An 18,744-nucleotide genomic window follows, 5' to 3' on the forward strand; every position below is an offset into this window, starting at 1 on the left:
TTCATCATGCCAAAAGAAAAACTCTGTACACATTCAGCAATTACTCTCCATTCTCCCCTCCCTTTCAGAGCTGGCAACCAGTAATCTGTTTTCTGCCTCTTCAACTATTTCTAGATATTTTATATCAATGGGCTCACTGAGTACATGGTCTTTTTTATTTGACTTGTTTCCCTTAGCATCATGTTTTTTGAGTTTTATCCATGTTGAAGCATATATCCGTACTTCACTTCTTTTTATGGCTGAATAATATTCCTTTGTTTGTATATATCACAATTTGTTGATACATTCATCAATTGTTGGACATTTGGTTTGTATTCACATTTTGGCTGCATAGACTTTGTTGCTCTGAATATTTATGTACAAGTATTTGTCTGAATGCCTGTTTTCAATTCTTTTGGATATATACCCAGCAGTGGAATGTTGGGTCATATGGTAATACTATATTTAACATGATGAGAACTACCAAATGTTTTCACATAGTGGCTGCACCTTATTGTTGTTTTAGAATTCTTTATATATTCTGGATATCTCAATCTTGTATTAATTTGTTTCTCCTTTCTCTTTTTTGGGATAACCTATTGTTTCTTTTTTTTTTTTTTTAACATTCAATAGTATCTTCTCCTTTGGCTTATTACCTGTGCCTGTTTTTTGTTTTTGGTGGTTTTTGTACACATTACAATATGCATTCTTATCACATAGAGTAAACTTTAAAAAGTGCTATCCTATTAATATCCCTTCAACCCCTTGTGCTATTACTGTTATGTATTTTATTTCTACATATATTACAAACCCCATAAAACACAAAACATCCTATTCCTCATTATATTTGCTTTAAACAGTCCATTGATTTGCATAAAATTTAATAAAAGAAGAAAAATTGTGGTTTATATATACCCTTTTATGTATAGTATATTTACTATATCCATGCTTCTCCTTTTTTGCTATACATTTACATGTCCATCTTGTATTATTTCTCTTAAACCTGAAGAACTTCTCTTTGCATTTTTTATAGTACAAGTTGGCTAGTTATAAATTTTCTTAGCTTTTTTTAATGAAGAGATGTTCATTTTACCTTCATGTTTAAAGAATATTTTTTGCTAGATATAAAACTTCAGTTTGACAATGTTCATTTGTTCTTAGAACTTAAAAGATGCTTCATCGTATTCTGACCTGCATTATTTCTAAAGCAAAAATAGCCACTATTCTTACTACTATTCTCCTATATAAAAATAGTATTTTTCTTTGGCTGCTTTTAAGAATTTTTCTTTCCTTTTCATCAGTTACTATGATCTTACTAGGTGTGATTTTCTTTATATATATTTTGCTTGAGATTCACTATGACTGCTTTTTCTGTGGGTTGCTGTTTTTCACCAAAGTTGAAAAATTTTAATAAATATTTAAGTATTTTTTCTGCTCTATTCAATCTCTTCTTTCCTTCCAGGAGTCTAATTATATATATGTTAGTTTAATTGATACTGTCTCATAGGTTGCTGAGATGCTGTTAAATTGTTTTACTAATTATTTCAATATGGATAATTTCTATTAACTGTCTTCAAGTTTACTGACTTTTTTTGTGTCTAATTGGTTATTTTATTCCATTAATTATTATTTCACTTATTGTATTTTCTAGATCTAGGATTTTCACTTTTTTAATATAATTTCTAGATAGCACTTGACAATGCTTATCTCTTTACTCATTATATTCCTCTTTTCCTGTAGATTATATGGCATATTTACTATATTTTAATATCCTTGTCTGCTAATTCCAACATCCATGTTATTTGCAGGTGTATTTTTATTAACTCCTTTTTTTATTGACATTATGCAGTTTGTTCATACGTCTAGTAATTTTGATTGCATACTAGACCTTGTGGATAATAGTGCAGTAACTCTGTATTCTGTTATATTCTTCTGAAGAATGTTGAGTGCTGTTAATTTGTGGATCATCTCGAATGTAGGGGTTTGTTTTTATGCCTTGTTAGGACAGGGCTATTTCAGCTTTATCCTTAGTCTTGAGAGAATCTTTTTAGTAAAGAGATGTAGTTGTCATTTCTAATGCATGGTACTTCTAGGGATTTGATGGAAAGCCTTGGGAATTTATCATGCTTTTATAACTTGGTGTAACTCAAACTTTAAAGTCTTTTTCTAAAGTCACTTGTGGTAAGTAACAGCTAGAATTGCCACTCAGTTATTTTAGCCTTCTGACTTGTTTTCTCTCTGAGCTCCTTGCAGTCATACCTGCATGTGAATAGTGTAGTCATTGGTCTAGGATTTGACTGGCATTTACATGCAGATTTGTATCACCTACTTTTGTTCCCTCCTTTCTGGGATCTCCCCTCTTAATTTCCAGCTTCTCTGGTAGTTCCAAATTAGTTCCAAGTTCATTCTGCCCATTCTTCAGAAGATTAGACTGTGTGTTTCTGCTTGAGTTTTAGCCTTGTTGTTTCTCATAGAATTGGAAATGCCCTCAGGCAAAAAGCTATACAAATATAGATATTGGCTATTTTCAAGGGTAAGGTCTTTTCTCCCTCATTTAAGGTCAAATCCCTGGCTTTGCTGCCTGCTTTGTTTGTTTTACAGCGCCCCCAAGCAGAATTTATTATTGTTGTTGCTAGAGAGTTAGGTCAAAATAAGTTACCCTTCTAGAATAAAAGTGGAAACTACATGAAGAATTGATTACAATCCATTTATATTTTGCCAAGATGTATCAAGATTTACTTCAAAATCCAGGAGAAATATGACTGCTATGTTAGAGAAAGTTAAAGATCCATATTAGTGGACCTTGGCTTTAACCTTAATCATGCAACTCCTTCAAAAACATATCAGGACTTTGTTTTCCAATAGAAATAATTCACTGTTGAAAATATAGACTTTGTAACGAAATATAAGCCATATTGTTCATTCATTTAAATAGCAACTAATTGGATTACAAACTGTTATTGTTAAATTAAAAAAATACACACACAAGCATCAAAGTGTTAATAAGAACATTTTCCCAGTTACTGGGGCTCAGATACTTATAAGGAGACTGTTATAACACATCATCAAAACTTTGCAAATTATTATCAGATTTTTGTGCCCACCAAAATTTTGATAGAAGCCAAAGAGAACGAAGGAAACACATGAAATGAAAAAAAATCAACAGCTATATGATTTATTTAACATATGTTTAAAGCAGTCTATTCTCTGCCAAATTTTGTGTAAATACTAAGGGTAAAGAAAAGAAAGACAGAGCTCAGATCCTCAAGGAGTTAAGGGTCTAGTGGGGAATGCTAAAAATGAGCAAAGGACTTAAGACTAAAGACGTAAGAATGAAACTTAAGACTTAAGTTTAAATTTTCTCAAGAAAGTAAGACAAGGGTATTTAAGGTACCCAGAATTATTTAGAGCTAGTAGCTCCTAAATCTTCAGAGGCATCATAACTCTAGATAATCAAATGCGTGAGAAATCTGCTCCCTCTGAAAGTCAAGGTCAGAGTCAGGGGTTCGGGAGTAGGAGAATATGATATTCTGTGCAGGGAAAAACCCACTAGAATCTGAGATCACTTAGATTCTTGAAGCCTTTTAAGATTTTTGAGGAAAGGGCTTTTGAATTCAGCTTTGTGAATGACACCAAGGCTAAAGAATAAAGCATTTTTTAAACCAAGGACCCCTGTTTAGTTTCAGAAGGAAACCTGAATACTCTAGGCCATAAAGCCCTTGTAGCCTTTAAAAAAAATCTAAGTATCATTTACTCATTAAGCCAGGAAAGTTTTATTTTCCAGTTCTTTAATAAGAAATTTTTACCCAGGATGTGTAGAGGAGAAGAGTATCATATTTTTCATGTTGTATAATATAACAAATTGTCTATGCTTTGGGAGTTTTTTTTTCTGTGGTGTCGCTTCCTCTTAAAATTTACCCTAATAATTTTTAGTGTTTCTAACTTGTTAGAACTCAAGTTTCTAGTTTATACTTCTACATTCCTGCCCTGAGTTGAAAGCTATAGTATTTCCTTGAAGGGCAATCAATATGTAAAATGAACTGTCCTAGATGACTTGAGATGCTGAGTTAAGATAAAATGTCCCAGATTGAATTCAGTGATCACAAAGCTAATTGGTGTTCCAATGTATTTCTCCAACATATGAAAGTGTCTTAAACAGAGGATACAGACTTTGCACAACATGAAATTTGCTCCTAGAACTTAAGTTTTAAAAATAACTTATTTACCATTTATTGAAAAAATACTACAGTTTCATGTGGGTTTAGGGTATCCTGGTTAGAAAAATCCTACATTTTGGAGTCACTGTCCTTTTTTGTGTGTTTTCAAATGTAGGAAGTTAAATGTAGAAAACCAAAAACAGTTATATGCAAGAAAAATTTCTAGGCATATTACATTTTTATTTCATTAAAACTGAAGTGACTCAGGTTGATGTATTAAACCAGAACTAAGTTCCAAACTAATTTGACTAGTATATTAGAAGCAATTTGGAAGCAGTCTATAGCACTAGCCATGCTGTAGTACAGTCATTTCAGTTCTGGTTCTAGTTGGCTAACCCAGGCATGCACAATCTATGGGTAATTTAGTTGCTATGCCATGACACTATTCAGTTATTATTTACAAGTATATTTGTGAATTACCAACAGAATTAGACACAGGGTTTATCAATTTTAATTTCACTTATGATGGCCAAACTTAGTTTTAATTTCCTTCTGTGAGTGCTTGGACCCATTTTCTGTCCTGTCTTTAGATTAGATATATTTAGACCACTTCTTTTTGTTATTAATACAAAATTCTGACTCATAAAAAAATAGCTGCTATATTTATTGACTTCTATCATACTTTGTAAGATTGGTACTATTGTAGTATTCAGATGGGGGCACTGAAGCTTAGAGAGGTTGAAAAACTTGCTGCAGTTCACACAGCCAGCCAGGGTACAAGCAACTAACTTTCAGACTCAGGTCTGTCTGATATCAAAACCTGAGGTTCCATATTTCTATGAAGAGACCATGTTATTTTGCCTTAGGGTGCATTTTGGAGCTTGGCTACTGATTTCTATCATATTTCCTTCTATCAGCAACTTTGAGGGGGATTTTAGGAGTCCTGTACTTATCTGAACTAAGCACCAATGTTAACATTTTTTCTATGTGATAGAATTCCTGTAATCACATTGTTCTAGAAATAATAGGAGGGAGACCAACTATTTAGCTTGACTGTGATGAATTCTGTCTCTGTGCACCCAGACCAGAGAGCATTTTGGCTACAGGACAGAATTTATTCAGAACAATTATCACCAATATGACAACCCAAGGTTATATTATCAAGAAAAATATTTTAGTAGAAAAAGGTAGCAGGTCTGGATAACGGGTGTAATTTCTGTGATGATGAGACCATTTATGGTAATACCAAAGGGAGAAAAGATGTTGCAGGTCATTGTGGGGATTAGGGCAGATGAAATATCAGAAGGCAGATTAAATGGTTTCTAATTATAGTATGTGGCAGTCAGAATTTTGGCCTCATGATTTTTGGCCCTGGTGTTAATCTTATGATTATGTTATGCTCCATGGCAAATAGATTTTGCAGAACGTAATTAAGGTTACTAATTAGCTGACCTTAAAATAGGAAGATTAATCTGGTTTATACAGGTGGGCCTACTCTAAGTTATACATGCCTCTAAAAGCAAACATTTTTCTCCCAATGGTAGCAGAAATTCCAAACATAAGAAGGGTTTGATGTGCCCTTGGTAACTTGGAGATTCAGAGGGCCACATATCAAGGAAACAGGCAACTCAATCCTGCAGCCTCAAGGAACAGGATCCTGCTAACAGCGTGAATAAGCTTGGAAGCAGAAGCTTCCCCAGAGCCTCCAAAGAGGAGCCCAGCCCACCCAGTGCCTTGATCTCAGACTGTGTGGTCTTAAGTAGAGGCTCAGCTGAGCCACATGGTGCCTGGACTTCTGACTCATGGAATTGGAAGACAATAAATGGGTCTTATTTCAAGTAATTAAGTCTGTGGTAATTTGTTACAACAGAAATAGAAAACTAATGCAGTACATAATTGATCAATTTTTTTTCATATGACCCCTGTAGGAATTTTCAAAAGAAAAATATTGCTTATTCTGGATAATAAATAATACCTTAGAATATTTGTCATACTGAATAATTATGTGTTCTGGGGGGTGCAAAGGAATACAATCATTTTACCAACACTTTTGTAGAATCACAGTGTGAACCCTAGTTTAAATCTAGGTGTACATGTGGTCTCTTCCTCAGGATCTCACTGTAATGGGAAAATTCAATCTTAATAACACTGGAGCATAGGATTGTCTTATTCTTCAGGTCTAACCACTGAATGAATAGTGTGTGATAATAATTACAATAAAATATGCATATTGCAAGATAGTAATGGTGAGTTGCTAAAAGAAAGGATGTAATGAAAACTAGCTGGATTTAATTTATTGGTTTTTCCATGGTCAGTGGATACATGCTTCATCATATAGAACAGCATTTCATGGTGTTAGAAGTAACTGGTTCTAAGGGAAATTAGTAAGGAGTATTTATGATAAAAAAGTAAGTAGTGAGTTCAAAATGGAATATGAATTTGGAAATTGGAGATGTAGGGAGTTTTAGTTCCCTTTTATCCTTTGTGTTGCAGATCAATCTCAAAGATATTGGTGAAATCTATAAAATACGTATTGGACATGACAACACTGGAAAGAATCCCAGGTGGTATCTGGAAGAAGTTAGACTTGAAAATATAGCCACATATGAGCTATTTTGTTTACCTGTTGATTGCTGGATAGCTGAGAATGAAAATGATGGAGACCTATGGAAGGAAATACCCATCATGGGAACAAAGAAAGCCCCTTTGCCAGGTATATAATTTCATTTCCTTTGTGATGTGTATTGAAAATTAAAATAATTGAGATGATTTAGAATAGGGGCTGGCACCTTTTTCTGTAAAGGACCAGACAGTAGATATCTCACACTTTGTGGGCTATAAAGTCTCTGCCAAAACTGCTCAACTCTGCCAGTGTAGTGAGGTGGCAGATATAGATAATATGGAAACAAATGATGTGGCTGTGTGCCAATAAAACTTTATGTGTAGACTCTGAAATTGGAGTCTCATATAATGTTTATTTGTTAAGAAATAGTATTCTGGTTTTGATTTTTTCAATCATTAAGAAAAATCAAAAGCATTCTAGCTCCTGGACTGTACAAAAATAAGTGGCTGGCAGATTTGGCCCACGGGCCGCAAGTTGTTTGCCCACCCCTGATTTAGAACATTAGGATTAACACCAGTATGTCTGTTCAAAGGTGACAATGTATATCCAAGAATAGATGTGTGTGTTCAGCTCATGTTTCTGTAATCTGCTTTGCTACCCATTTAGATGTGACTTTCTTCTTAGCTATTTATGTTAACAAATGTCAGCAATCATGAACTTTGTAGCACCTGAATTCCTTTACTGAGTATTTTTTCTTTTTTGCTTGAAAGCGAACTCACCCAATGTCTTAGTTTTCTCTCTGTCCATTCCCGGTATCTCTAATAACTACCTTCTTTTTGCTTCCACCACTGGAGAGAAAACGTTATTTCTTAATGGATACTGATAGCCTCTTTGTTCGGAATGAAATGACTGTGTATATGTGTGTGTATATGTGTGCATGTATGTGTTTGTGTGTATGCGAGTGTTTGAGTGTATGTGCATGAATGCTTATATATGTATGTGCGTGACAGAATGTATGCATGTGAGTGTTTCAATGTATGTGCATGAATGCTTACATATGTATGTGCGTGACTGAATGTATGCATGTGTGTATATGAGTATGAGTGTGTGCATGCATGTGACACTATGTGTATGTGTATACATGTGTGTGCATATTCCTGCATGCATATGTGAAAAAGTCTGTGTGTATGAGTGTGTGTGTGTGTATTCTTAGTGTCCTGAACCTCTCTGTTGTATTTGATACTAATACTCATGATCTCTCATTTGAAGAGGCAGAGGTTCTTAGAGGCTCTGGAACCAAGTCTTGGCTTGGTGATGTGATTAGCTGTGTCATGGAGGCTAAGTAGCTTAGCCAACAATGCCTTGTCTGTAAAATGGTGATAAATAGCGCTTATGTCACAGGATTGTTTTCAGTACATGAGATGATGCATTTATAATATTTAGGATGATGTACTTACAGTATACAGCAGTGTTCTTAGCATACAATAATTCCACAAGAAATACTAGCCATTACCACCATCATCATTATTAAATATTTCTCCAACCTTGACCTTCATCACGTGGTACCAGCCTAGTTCTTTGACTGTTTCATCCAAGTTTTTCTCTTTATATTACTGGCCCTACTTGGTCATTTTGCCTTGAACAGGTGGGTTTAAATGCTTGATTCGCTACTCCCCTTTGAGCCTCTCTCTAACTTCTATTGTTAATTCTACACAAAAGAATGACACATTTTCATCTTCAGCCCTGTCTTCTTTCCTGCCTAGAGCCCCAGCACTCCATTAGGTGTTTACCATCCCATCATCTTTAATACCCACTCATTCAACCATTCCACACAGATAAGGGTAAACACATGCCTACAAACAGGTCTCAGGTGGCTGGTGTGAGCCAGGAGTAATGAGCACCAGAGGAAATCCAGATGATTCGGATAGGGGTCCTGTTCTTTAGAAGTCGTTCTGTCTTCATGGCCATAGTTACCATCTTCAGTCTAATGACTCCGCCTCTTCTGGCCTCTCATCAGTTCCTTCTTTTCAGTAGCCCCTGGAAGTCTTTGCTCAGCATTTCAGTGATTCTTTGAACCCTCCCTGTCCCTGCCCTTCACCTCCTGCTGATTTCCTCTACAATTACCAGAGGAGCTGAGCTTCTCTCCACCAGCGTCTCCTTGATTAGCCTTATATCCCAGCTGGTACTCCATCCCACATACTCTCAATCTCTGTTAGAATGGCACAGAACACATGGGTACGTGCCCCCAGATACTAGTTGATTAATTCAGACACAGCAAGAAAGATTTGGGGTAAGTCCTGCTTAATGAAATGAGAAATGTAGAATAATACTAATGCTTTATATTTGTATATATTTTGACAGTTTGCAAAAACATTCTCTCATATAAGATTTCATTTAACACATCATAAAGCTCCTGATGCTAATGGTTCTTTGTAGCTGTTCTGCAGTCATGTGAAGGTGGCAGTGGTATCCAGGGATGCCCAGAAGATGATGAAGTGGGAAAAATGAAGGGGTCCTAAAAAATTTAGAATTCTGGTTTCTACCCTGCATGTCTCAAGACCTATCTATTCTATTTACCTCATTGCTAACATGTCAATAATTCATTCTAGTTTTAAAAAATGATGTTTAAAAAAATGTTGAAATCCATGGTACTGATAAGAAACAGAAGAACTCTGATGGTGTGCTATATTTGATATTTCTTAATTTGTTATTTTTTTAATGGCTGCATTATTATTATTATTATTGAGATGGAGTCTGTCTCTGTTGCCCAGGCTGGAGTGCAGTGGCATGATCTCGGCTCACTGCAACGTCTGCCTCCCAGGTTCAAGCGATTCTCCTGCCCCAGCCTCCTGAGTAGCTGGGATTACAGGTGTGAGCCACCTCACCTGGCTAATTTTTGCATTTTTAGTAGAGATAGGGTTTCACCATGTAGGCCAGGCTGGTCTCGAACTCCTGACCTCAGGTGATCTGCCCAAGGCTGCATTATTTTAAAGCGAACTTTAAAGACTGTTAGACAACTCTTGTATTTCTTTCAGTTACCTCTATCAGAGCACATTTGTTACATGCAAAAAAAAAAAAAAATGTGGAAGGCAGTTGTGGGAGTTTTTTTTTTTTTTTTAATTTGAGGTCCAAGAGCAACTTCATTGTATCTTGAATGAGCTATTGATTTTGGGTCCATTTAACTTGAGCAGCAATAAAGGCTCAGCATGTCTTCCCTGCATCTTTCTGTTCATCCTTTCTCCAAACTAGCTAATGAAACTTTATCCATTAGCATTTCCCATTTAAAGGGGGTAATTTCTTAGCCGAAGCACACTAACCATTTCTTAAGGTATTTTCTCCAGCAGAAGAATATAATGTAATAGTGATACTTACAGCTAATCTGACCACGTTTTCTCATTTTTCTCAGGCTCTGACATATCAATCCAGTTGCCCCTTTCCCAGATTAAATATTTGCACATTTAGGGGGAAACCATTAAAATAAGAAAATGAAAAAAATAACACCCCAATATTCAGGAATTAAACAGAGACCAAAACTCATGGGTGGGTAAGGAGTGGTCTGGGCATGCTGAGTACCATCTTTTGGAAAATCATCTTGGTGCCATCCAGAGGCTCATTTATTATTCCCATGACATCAAGGAAAGCCCACAGTGGTTTCAGACCAATGAACTGATACTTGCTTGATTTGGCTTTGAGAAGAGAAGGAAGGAAATGTTGACCTTCAATATTTTGGGATTGTCTGTCCCTCTGTCAGAGCATTCTCTAGCTGACCATGGGAAAAACACAAGGAGTGATGAGTAGAAACTTTTAAATTATGAAGGTATTATACTTATCTTGGAGTTGCCATGCTGGTAAAGTCCTAGGGATGCACTTGAGGGTTGGGTACTTTTTAATTTAGTAGCACAAAAAGAGTGGTTTTCCAGGCAGTTGGCACTTACACTCTGAGCTGATTAATTTTGTGACATTGTCTTTATTTTCAAAGGATTGCTGGAATGTTTTCAAAAGAAAAGTGTTTTGAGACTACTAGTCTATAAGTCATCATTCTTTGGGGGCTGAGCTAGATTGCTGGTGGGATTATAGTGATCTCCTCCCAGAGGCCAGCACTGCCAAATGCCGCTTGTTTCATGCCTTTCTCTGATTTATTCACCATCCGCGGTGTTGGTTGGGAGCAGCCTGGAGGAGATGCCGATTGCCCTTGGCTTGTTGTCCTGAAGAGTCTTTAGTTAACGGCCTGGCAGTGATGCTTAGGGCTGATAAGAATGCTGACTCAGCTCAAGGCGGCCTTGCCACATATTCTGGCTCCAGGCTCTCTCCAGGAGAGATGGATGATAAAAGAAGGTGAGGTTCGAGGCCACATCTATGGGTGAAGAAATGTTTGATGCCAGACTTTGGTAAGTGGTCAGAAGGGCTTTACTTCAAATCAAGAAATAACCATCTGAGAATGTATTAAAGTACCATCATATTTGAAATATGCTTACTTCAAAATATTTGCATTTATGAAACTTGAAGTCATGAGAAAATAAGCTGAAATGCCTGCTGACAACCTATAGCAAGTTTTAGATAACAACTGAGCTAAATTAAAAAAAAGGACAAGCTTTCTTTAATGCTTTAGCCTTTATCACAGTACTCGTCAATATGTGAGGGGAAAACATGGGCTTCAGAATGATTCAGACCTTTTCGTCCACGAGAGGACTGTAGCTCAGATACACAGCATCTGGCCTCAAATCTAGGTCTCCATCACTGTCTATGTGAATCGGGGCAAGTGGCCAGGTTTTCTGAGTTTCTGTTACTTTCTTTGTAAAATGGGAAATACAACATCTATTGCCAGAATGATTACCATTTAATCCACCATCTAAACCAGGACTCTTTTTGAGAGCAAAGAAGGGCTCTGAATCATTATTTCAGGACAGCAGTGTCAGTGGAGACCTTTCTAGGCAAACCCAGGCCATGGGACTCCTGTGGGGTTTCCACCAGGAGCACGGCAGAGCAGCGTGATAGGTGCCAATCACAGAGGAGGCATTCACTACACTAAATTCGTTCCTTCCCCTCCTTCCTTCGCATCATTTAGCTGTTATCATGGGAACACTGGTATCACAAAGAGCACTTTGGGATTAGTATAGGCTGTTCTCAACCCCACTGACAGAGTGACCCTCTTAAAATGTTAATCAGATTATGTCATTCCTTTGCTTACAACCCTCCAAAGATTTTCTAACTTACTAAGAGTAACAGCCAAAGTCATCACAATGTCCTACAAGGACCTACTTGTGTCCCGCCACCACCTGCTGCCCCCAACTCCAGCCTCTATCTCCCTCGTGGCTCTAGCTTGCATCCCCAGAGCCCTCAAGTCCCTGCCCTTTCTGTCCCATCTTCTACCACAGGCCTTGCCCAGGCCTCTGCATGGCCAGCTCTTCATCTGTGCTCAGGTCTCTGATCCAAGGGACGTTTCCAGTGGTGCTTTCCTGGCAACCTTCTGTAGAACTGCAAGAAACTCCACTCCCCTCCCAACTGTGGCATCCCTTTTCTCTCTACGGCTCAGACGTACTTCTTTTGTGTGTGTGTGAGACAGAGTCTTGCCCAGGCTGGAGTGCTGTGGTGCAATTTCAGCTCCACTCTCTGGGTTCAAGGGATTCTCCTGCCTCAACCTTCTGAGTAGCTGGGACTACAGGCGTGCACCAGCACGCCCAGCTAGTTTTTGTATTTTTATGTATTTATGTATGTATGTATGTATGTATGTATGTATGTATTTTTGTATTTTTAGTAGAGACAGGGTTTTGCCACGTTGGCCAGGCTGGTCTCAAACTCCTGACCTCAGGTGATCCACCCGCTTCGGCCTCCCAAAGGGCTGGGATTACAGGTGTGAGCCATGGTGCCCGGCCCAGAGGTATTTCTTTTTCAGCAATCAGATATGTACGTTCAACCAAGAGGCAGAGGATGATGCAGCCCCAAACCGCCGCCATATATGGTCTTGGATCCCAAACCTTCAGTGCAGACTGGAACTGAACTGTCTGCACATGTTTAACGCTGAATCTCATTTGCCATCTGTTCCTGAGATCTGATTTTTTTGGGCCGTATCAATGCGATCTCACCACAATGAGTGCTCTGAGAGCTTAATTCTTTTTTTTTTTTTTTTTTTTTGAGACGGAGTCTCGCTCTGTCGCCCAGGCTGGAGTGCAGTGGCGCGATCTCGGCTCACTGCAAGCTCCGCCTCCCGGGTTCACGCCATTCTCCTGCCTCAGCCTCCCGAGTAGCTGGGACTACAGGCGCCCGCCATCACGCCCGGCTAATTTTTTGTATTTTTAGTAGAGACGGGGTTTCACCGTGTTAGCCAGGATGGTCTCGATCTCCTGACCTCGTGATCCGCCCGCCTCGGCCTCCCAAAGTGCTGGGATTACAGGCGTGAGCCACCGCGCCCGGCCGAGAGCTTAATTCTTGGTGACCTGAGAGAAAGCACTAAAATGGTTCATTAATTAAATCAAAGGGAAGCTTCAGCCTAGGGGTTTATCTTCGGGAAGTTTGGTCGCTCTGCCTACAGAGCTCCAGGGCCCTTGTTCCCACCCTGGCTCCAGTCCTGCAGGGGCTGGTAGCCATCCCTGCACAGCATCGCAGGGCTCAGGTGCAGAGGGAAGCAGACCCGCTGTTGGGAGAGGGGGCACGTGAGGAGTCCCTGGGGCAGTCATTAGTGTTACCTAGGCGCTTTAAAGCCTCATGGCTAAGACTAAGGGACTAGGGAACTCCCCAAAACACAATTGCACTCTTTTTTCTGATTAGGAAAGGTTCCACAAAAAATACCCATGTTGACTAACAATATTGTGTGCTCTGTGATAAGGCTGAGGGCATCAATGAGAAGCTCATGGCCTTTTAGCCTTCTCCTTGAACTTTATGGTTATTTGGTTATGTCCACCAAGGTAGGTAGAACCTGAAACTTGCTCAGAACTTTTTCCCAAGATGAAAGAAAGTGTCCTGAGAGAGCATGGCCCCAGGATGATTTACCAGCTGGACAGAGTTGGAAGCCCGGGTGGCCCAAAGAACCCTTCATACCACCTTCTCTAAATTGAGGACCTAGATAAATATTTAGCTCAATTTATTTATTTATGTAGTTTCAATTTATTTATTCAGCTCCTCAATTTATTTACTTTTAATGGCAAAAACGCAGTTACTTTTGCACCAACCTATAGAAGGACCTGAGTGGAGAATCTTCTGATTAGGGTCCTAATTAAGATGTAAGGTCTCATGGATTTCACTGGGGTGTAATGCTGTTTGCCCCTAATAAAGTTTGTGGAGTCCTCTGTGTGTGCGTGTGTAGACATGCTTGCCTCTGTGTGTGCGTATGTGTGTGCGTGTGTAGACAAGCTTGCCTCTGTGTGTGCGTATGTGTGTGCATGTGTAGACATGCTTGCCTCTGTGTGTGCGTATGTGTGTGCATGTGTAGACATGCTTACATACATGTTTGCACAAGGGCACATCTCTCTAGGTAAAGTCCCATAGATCGTTTCCCAATAAAATATGAACTATACATCTTGTTAGGAGAACAGGAGTCTGCAACATTAGGGATACAGCTGGAAAAATGATATTCTTATGTGATCCTATTGTTGATTTGTTAAATGGAGAATATTTCCTGAGCAGACTGAGCAGACTGAGAAATCTTGGATAGTTTGGATGGAAGGAGAATGAATGGCGCCACTGGGTCACTCTGTGTAAAGATGAGGAGGCATTCTAAATGAGCTCTCTTAGGGGGAGCTCCTCTAGCCCACCGTCTGGCAGGAAGGGCTCACCGTGCTAGGTCCCCACCTCACCCCTCTTCAGTCACTCCACAGGCTGGTGGATGGCACTCCTTAGGGACGGTCAGAGACTGGGAAGCGAAATTCTATTGTCCACTCCACTAACACATATGGACCTGGGTCTAGGAGATGTGGCCAAAGGGCCAGAAGCTGGGTGGCCCCTGGGGTGAACTGGGAAACAAGAACAAAGTTAGGAAGGAGGAGACAAGTTCCAATGACTATCGGGGAGGAGCACTTTGGGGCTGGGGTTGCAGAGTGCCTGGGAAGGTGGCCTGGAAAGGGTGCAGCTCTGGTTGAGGAGCAGCCGCTGCCTTCTTTAGATGATTCATACCTGATCAGTGGTTCTCTGGCGACTAGCAGAGTACGGTGCACAAGACTCATCAACGGATGGATGAAAGAGCACTTCTTTATTCAGCAGATATTTATGTATGCTAGGAGCTGGGGATTCTAACCTGAAAAAACATGAGCCCTGCCCCTAGGAACACGAGAGTTAGGAGCAGGGAAACCAAGACGCCCCGTGCACGGATGAGTGGACTTCTGCAGCAGTGCCCTCAGAAGTGGCAGCTCGGGCTACAGAGTCCTGCAGACACAGCCATTGCCTGATACAGCACTGATAACTTTAAGTGACCTTAATAACACAATTACCAAATATTCTTTCATGCTTTATTCAAAATCATCCTAAATTGAGGAGATTGCTTCCTTTTAGGGCATTTCTCTGGCAATAGCTGCTTAAATCTAGGAGGAAAATTGCCTGGCTCAACTAATTTATTATGACTTTCTATTACTGACAGATGGCTGACTGTGGGTGAGGCAGCCGCCTGCTCCTTTGCTTCTGGGGCCAAAATTCTGTGGTCCTCAGTACTTCTTTGCTCATGTTCAATCGCAACATCTTAGACTAGGTTAGAAGTGGCCCTTCCTCCTGAAACATCTATTGGTCCTAATGTTCTATGCATTTATAGACACATATAGAAGTCTGATAGGGGAAGACTCAATTCCATTCCACAGATAAACTTCTGGTCTCTAAATAGTGAAGCTACTCCATTCCAGCCAACTTTGCAAAGGGCTGCCCTCATTGCTACATGTCTGCAATTTTCACTTTACCTTGTGTAATCAGAAATGGGCCACCAAGGGAAAGAAAAATTTCTTGGCCCAAGAAGAATATGAGATGACCGTTACAATGGAATCCAGATTAAAGACAGAACTATGCTAAATATAGTATATATTATAAACAATTAATTGGCTTCAATTCCTTTATACATTCATTTGAGAAACACACACGTGTCGTGTATAAGGCCATCTTTCTAGACATGGTCCAGGTTACTGCTATATCTGCATTGTTTTCACCATCATGTGGTGGATTTGAATCTTCATAATGATAACTTTGAGGGGTGCAAAATATAACCTTTTTCCTTCTCCACAACTGATTAAAGTCTACAGCCCTACCTAAGGAAAGTATTGCGTATGATGGAAATATTCCCTATCTTGATTGTGGTAGTAGTTCCAAGACGGTATGCATTTGGTAACACTCATCAAACTATATCTTAAAAGTGAATTTTACTGCATGTAAATTATATTTCAACATACTTGACTTAACAAATAACCTACACCCTTGTTGCTACTGATGGTGGAAATCTTAATCATTTTGACTCCAAATAAACTCAGACACTTCCAGTATAGAGTTGAATTTAGTCTCTTTTGGTCTAAAACTGACCAATTCAAGATACTTTCTTCGCATTCTGCCCCTCTTAATACTCCACATGGATACCTTAGTTCCTGGATATCATCCTCATGCCTGAAGGTGCGAGGGCCACCTTCAGTTCTCTTTGGCCTTCCCTGGGGTGTCTCATTCTGTTTGTCTTTGGGAGTCACCTCCTCCCTCATTGGTAATGTCTGCTGAAGGAAGCACACATCACACCATGGCTCTGGTTTCTGTGCCACCCTGGCTAGAAAAATGTGTCCCTTTGGGACTGTCACACTGATCTCAGCCATTCCATGCTTCTCTTAGCAGCAGGGGTGAGAGCTGATGAGGGCACTCTGTTGCCTTTCCCACACTCCTCCTGGCTGCTTGGTCAACAGGATGCTTCCTCAGGGCTGCCCCCGAGATCCAACCCTCAGTCTCTGCTGGTGCATCTCTCAGGTCAAATCAGAGACGCCAGGGAGGGAGGGAAGGAGACAGAGGGGAGTGAGGGAGATAGAAAAGGGAATTTTTTCTCCAGCACTCTTGTAAAAAAAAGACAGAGATTTTTTCAAAAACTCTTACAATGAATAGTCACATCTTTCACAAGTGATGTTTCTTCTAAGATTCTTTCAGTCTGTTTCAGAAATCAGTGGACTTTTTGTTCTAGACCTTACTCAGAACTGTCTTCCCCCAAGAAATAAATGTCACTCCCGGAGGCCCCAGGGCCCTCGGGGCAAAAAAGAAAAATGTAGGGAAGAAAAGTCTCAGCTACAATCTCATAATTGTATCCTGATATGTTTGCCAGAATGATGGTGATAATAATGATCTTTTGACAGATGGAATTCCAGTTCTGAATGGTAGAAAGCAGGGCTTTGTTCTGGCTGCGTTCATTTAGATTGTGCGATCTTTCCACTGGCTCTCTGAGAGGAGGCCATCCAGGTCATAGGCAGCAGGCACTGTAGCTGCTGACGGGTGAACTGTACTCGGTTACCTTTAGGCTCTGGGAGCCCCTCTACTCTCTTGGTTGATTGCTGATAGATATCACAGGCCCTTGGCCTTATCCAACCTGCTGCTATTCATTAAGCTGTCATGGTTCTTCACACTTTCCTGCTACCACTGTCTCTGTTTCCCAGCTCAGGCTCTGGGGCAGTGTGTGTGGGGTCCACTTTTTGGGGACAGCTAAGTTGCCCGCACTGTTCAGGGCTAGTCCCCGGAGCAGTGCGGGGCTCTGAGTAGAGAATTGCAAAATGAATCAAACAGCTGCTGCTTCTGTTCCCTGCAGGTCTCCTCTCACTTCTATTACTTCTGTTTCTTTGGCCTCTAGTCCTGTAAAAAATACATATAGCTTTTGTTTTGATTTAATCTGCTCTTAATTTTAGAAAAATTTCCCACAACATGAAAGTACATGTGATCGCTCTCTCTCCCTCCTCTCCTGTCCCTTCTCCCTCCTGTTGCAGTTTTGCTCTCATTTCTCCATGCCCCACCTATGTGTGGGCTCAGATATCTGGTGCAGGCATCTTTGGCAATCATCTCGGGCAGCAAAAGTGCCTGAGTGAGGAGCTGAGGCAGCAGGTGGAGCTTAGGAGTCTCTGGCAATTTCCACCTGCTTTTGTACTCTCCTCTGAGCCCCAAGGCTTGTGGGCTCCTTGGCTTCTAAGGAGTGCCTCCTCCTGTCCTGTTCTTCCTGGGGCCTGAGGACAAGGTCCTGGTGAAGTGCTTGTAGGAGCAGTAGGGAGAGATTAACTTCAGGTGTCTGGTTGTTGATATGTCCTGATCATCCTCTGTCCCTGCCTGGTGTGGATTGGGCCCAATGATATAGCTGCAGAAGACACAGATGCTATCTGGTTTAAGGCTCTTCTCCCATACACACTGCTGGACAGAGACTCCTGTATCATCACAGAAATATGAACTCACAGCCAAAATAATGTAATGTCTGTATAGTATAACTGTGTCAAAAGAAAATAGAGACTAGATCATGATGCAGTGGTATTATAGCAAAGAAACTAAAAATTTGAAGACTTACAATGAACGTATTTAAAGAGATAAAAAAAGTTTAGTGATGAAGAACAGTTCTTTCCCAAGATGATATTTTTCTTTTATTTGTTTTTATTTTTTTGAGATGGAGTCTCACTCTGTTGCCCAGGCTAGAGTGCAGTGGCACGATCTCGGCTCACTGCAACCTCCACCTCCTGGGTTCAAGCTATTCTCCCACCTCAGCCTCCCGAGTAGCTGAGATTACAGGCGCCTGCCACCACGCCCTGTGAATTTTTGTATTTTTAGTAGAGATGGGGTTTCTCCACATTGGCCAGGCTGGTCTTGAACGCCTGACTTCAAGTGATCCATCCACCTCAGCCTCCCAAAGTGCCGGGATTACGGGTGTGAGCCACTGCACGTGGCCTAGGATGATATTTTAGAGAAGTTTCATAATGACTGATAAGCTCTCAGACCAGTGACACTAAGCCAGGTCAACCATTCTTGGGTGTGGCAAGGCTGTCCATTAAGCAGGCAGAAGTTAGGGAATGCCAACATCTGGAACTCTGAAGGAGGCTACAGTTCACCTGTGCATTCTTATATAAATTTAAAAAAAAAATA

The 18,744-nt window shown here is 40.1% G+C and overlaps 1 protein-coding gene across 1 annotated transcript in view; it reads left to right on the top strand.

Annotated features, from left to right (window-relative positions):
- The window catches only part of RP1 (RP1 axonemal microtubule associated), a 333,216-nt gene that overhangs the window by 292,562 nt on the left and 21,910 nt on the right, over window positions 1–18,744 (top strand). The window contains exon 27 of the mRNA XM_057303012.2: window positions 6,630–6,849. Coding sequence (XP_057158995.2) covers window positions 6,630–6,849 — 220 coding nt within the window. The remainder of the gene's footprint in view (window positions 1–6,629; window positions 6,850–18,744) is intronic.

This window comes from Pan paniscus, chromosome 7 (assembly GCF_029289425.2).
Source record: "Pan paniscus chromosome 7, NHGRI_mPanPan1-v2.0_pri, whole genome shotgun sequence".
Classification (NCBI taxonomy): domain Eukaryota; kingdom Metazoa; phylum Chordata; class Mammalia; order Primates; family Hominidae; genus Pan; species Pan paniscus.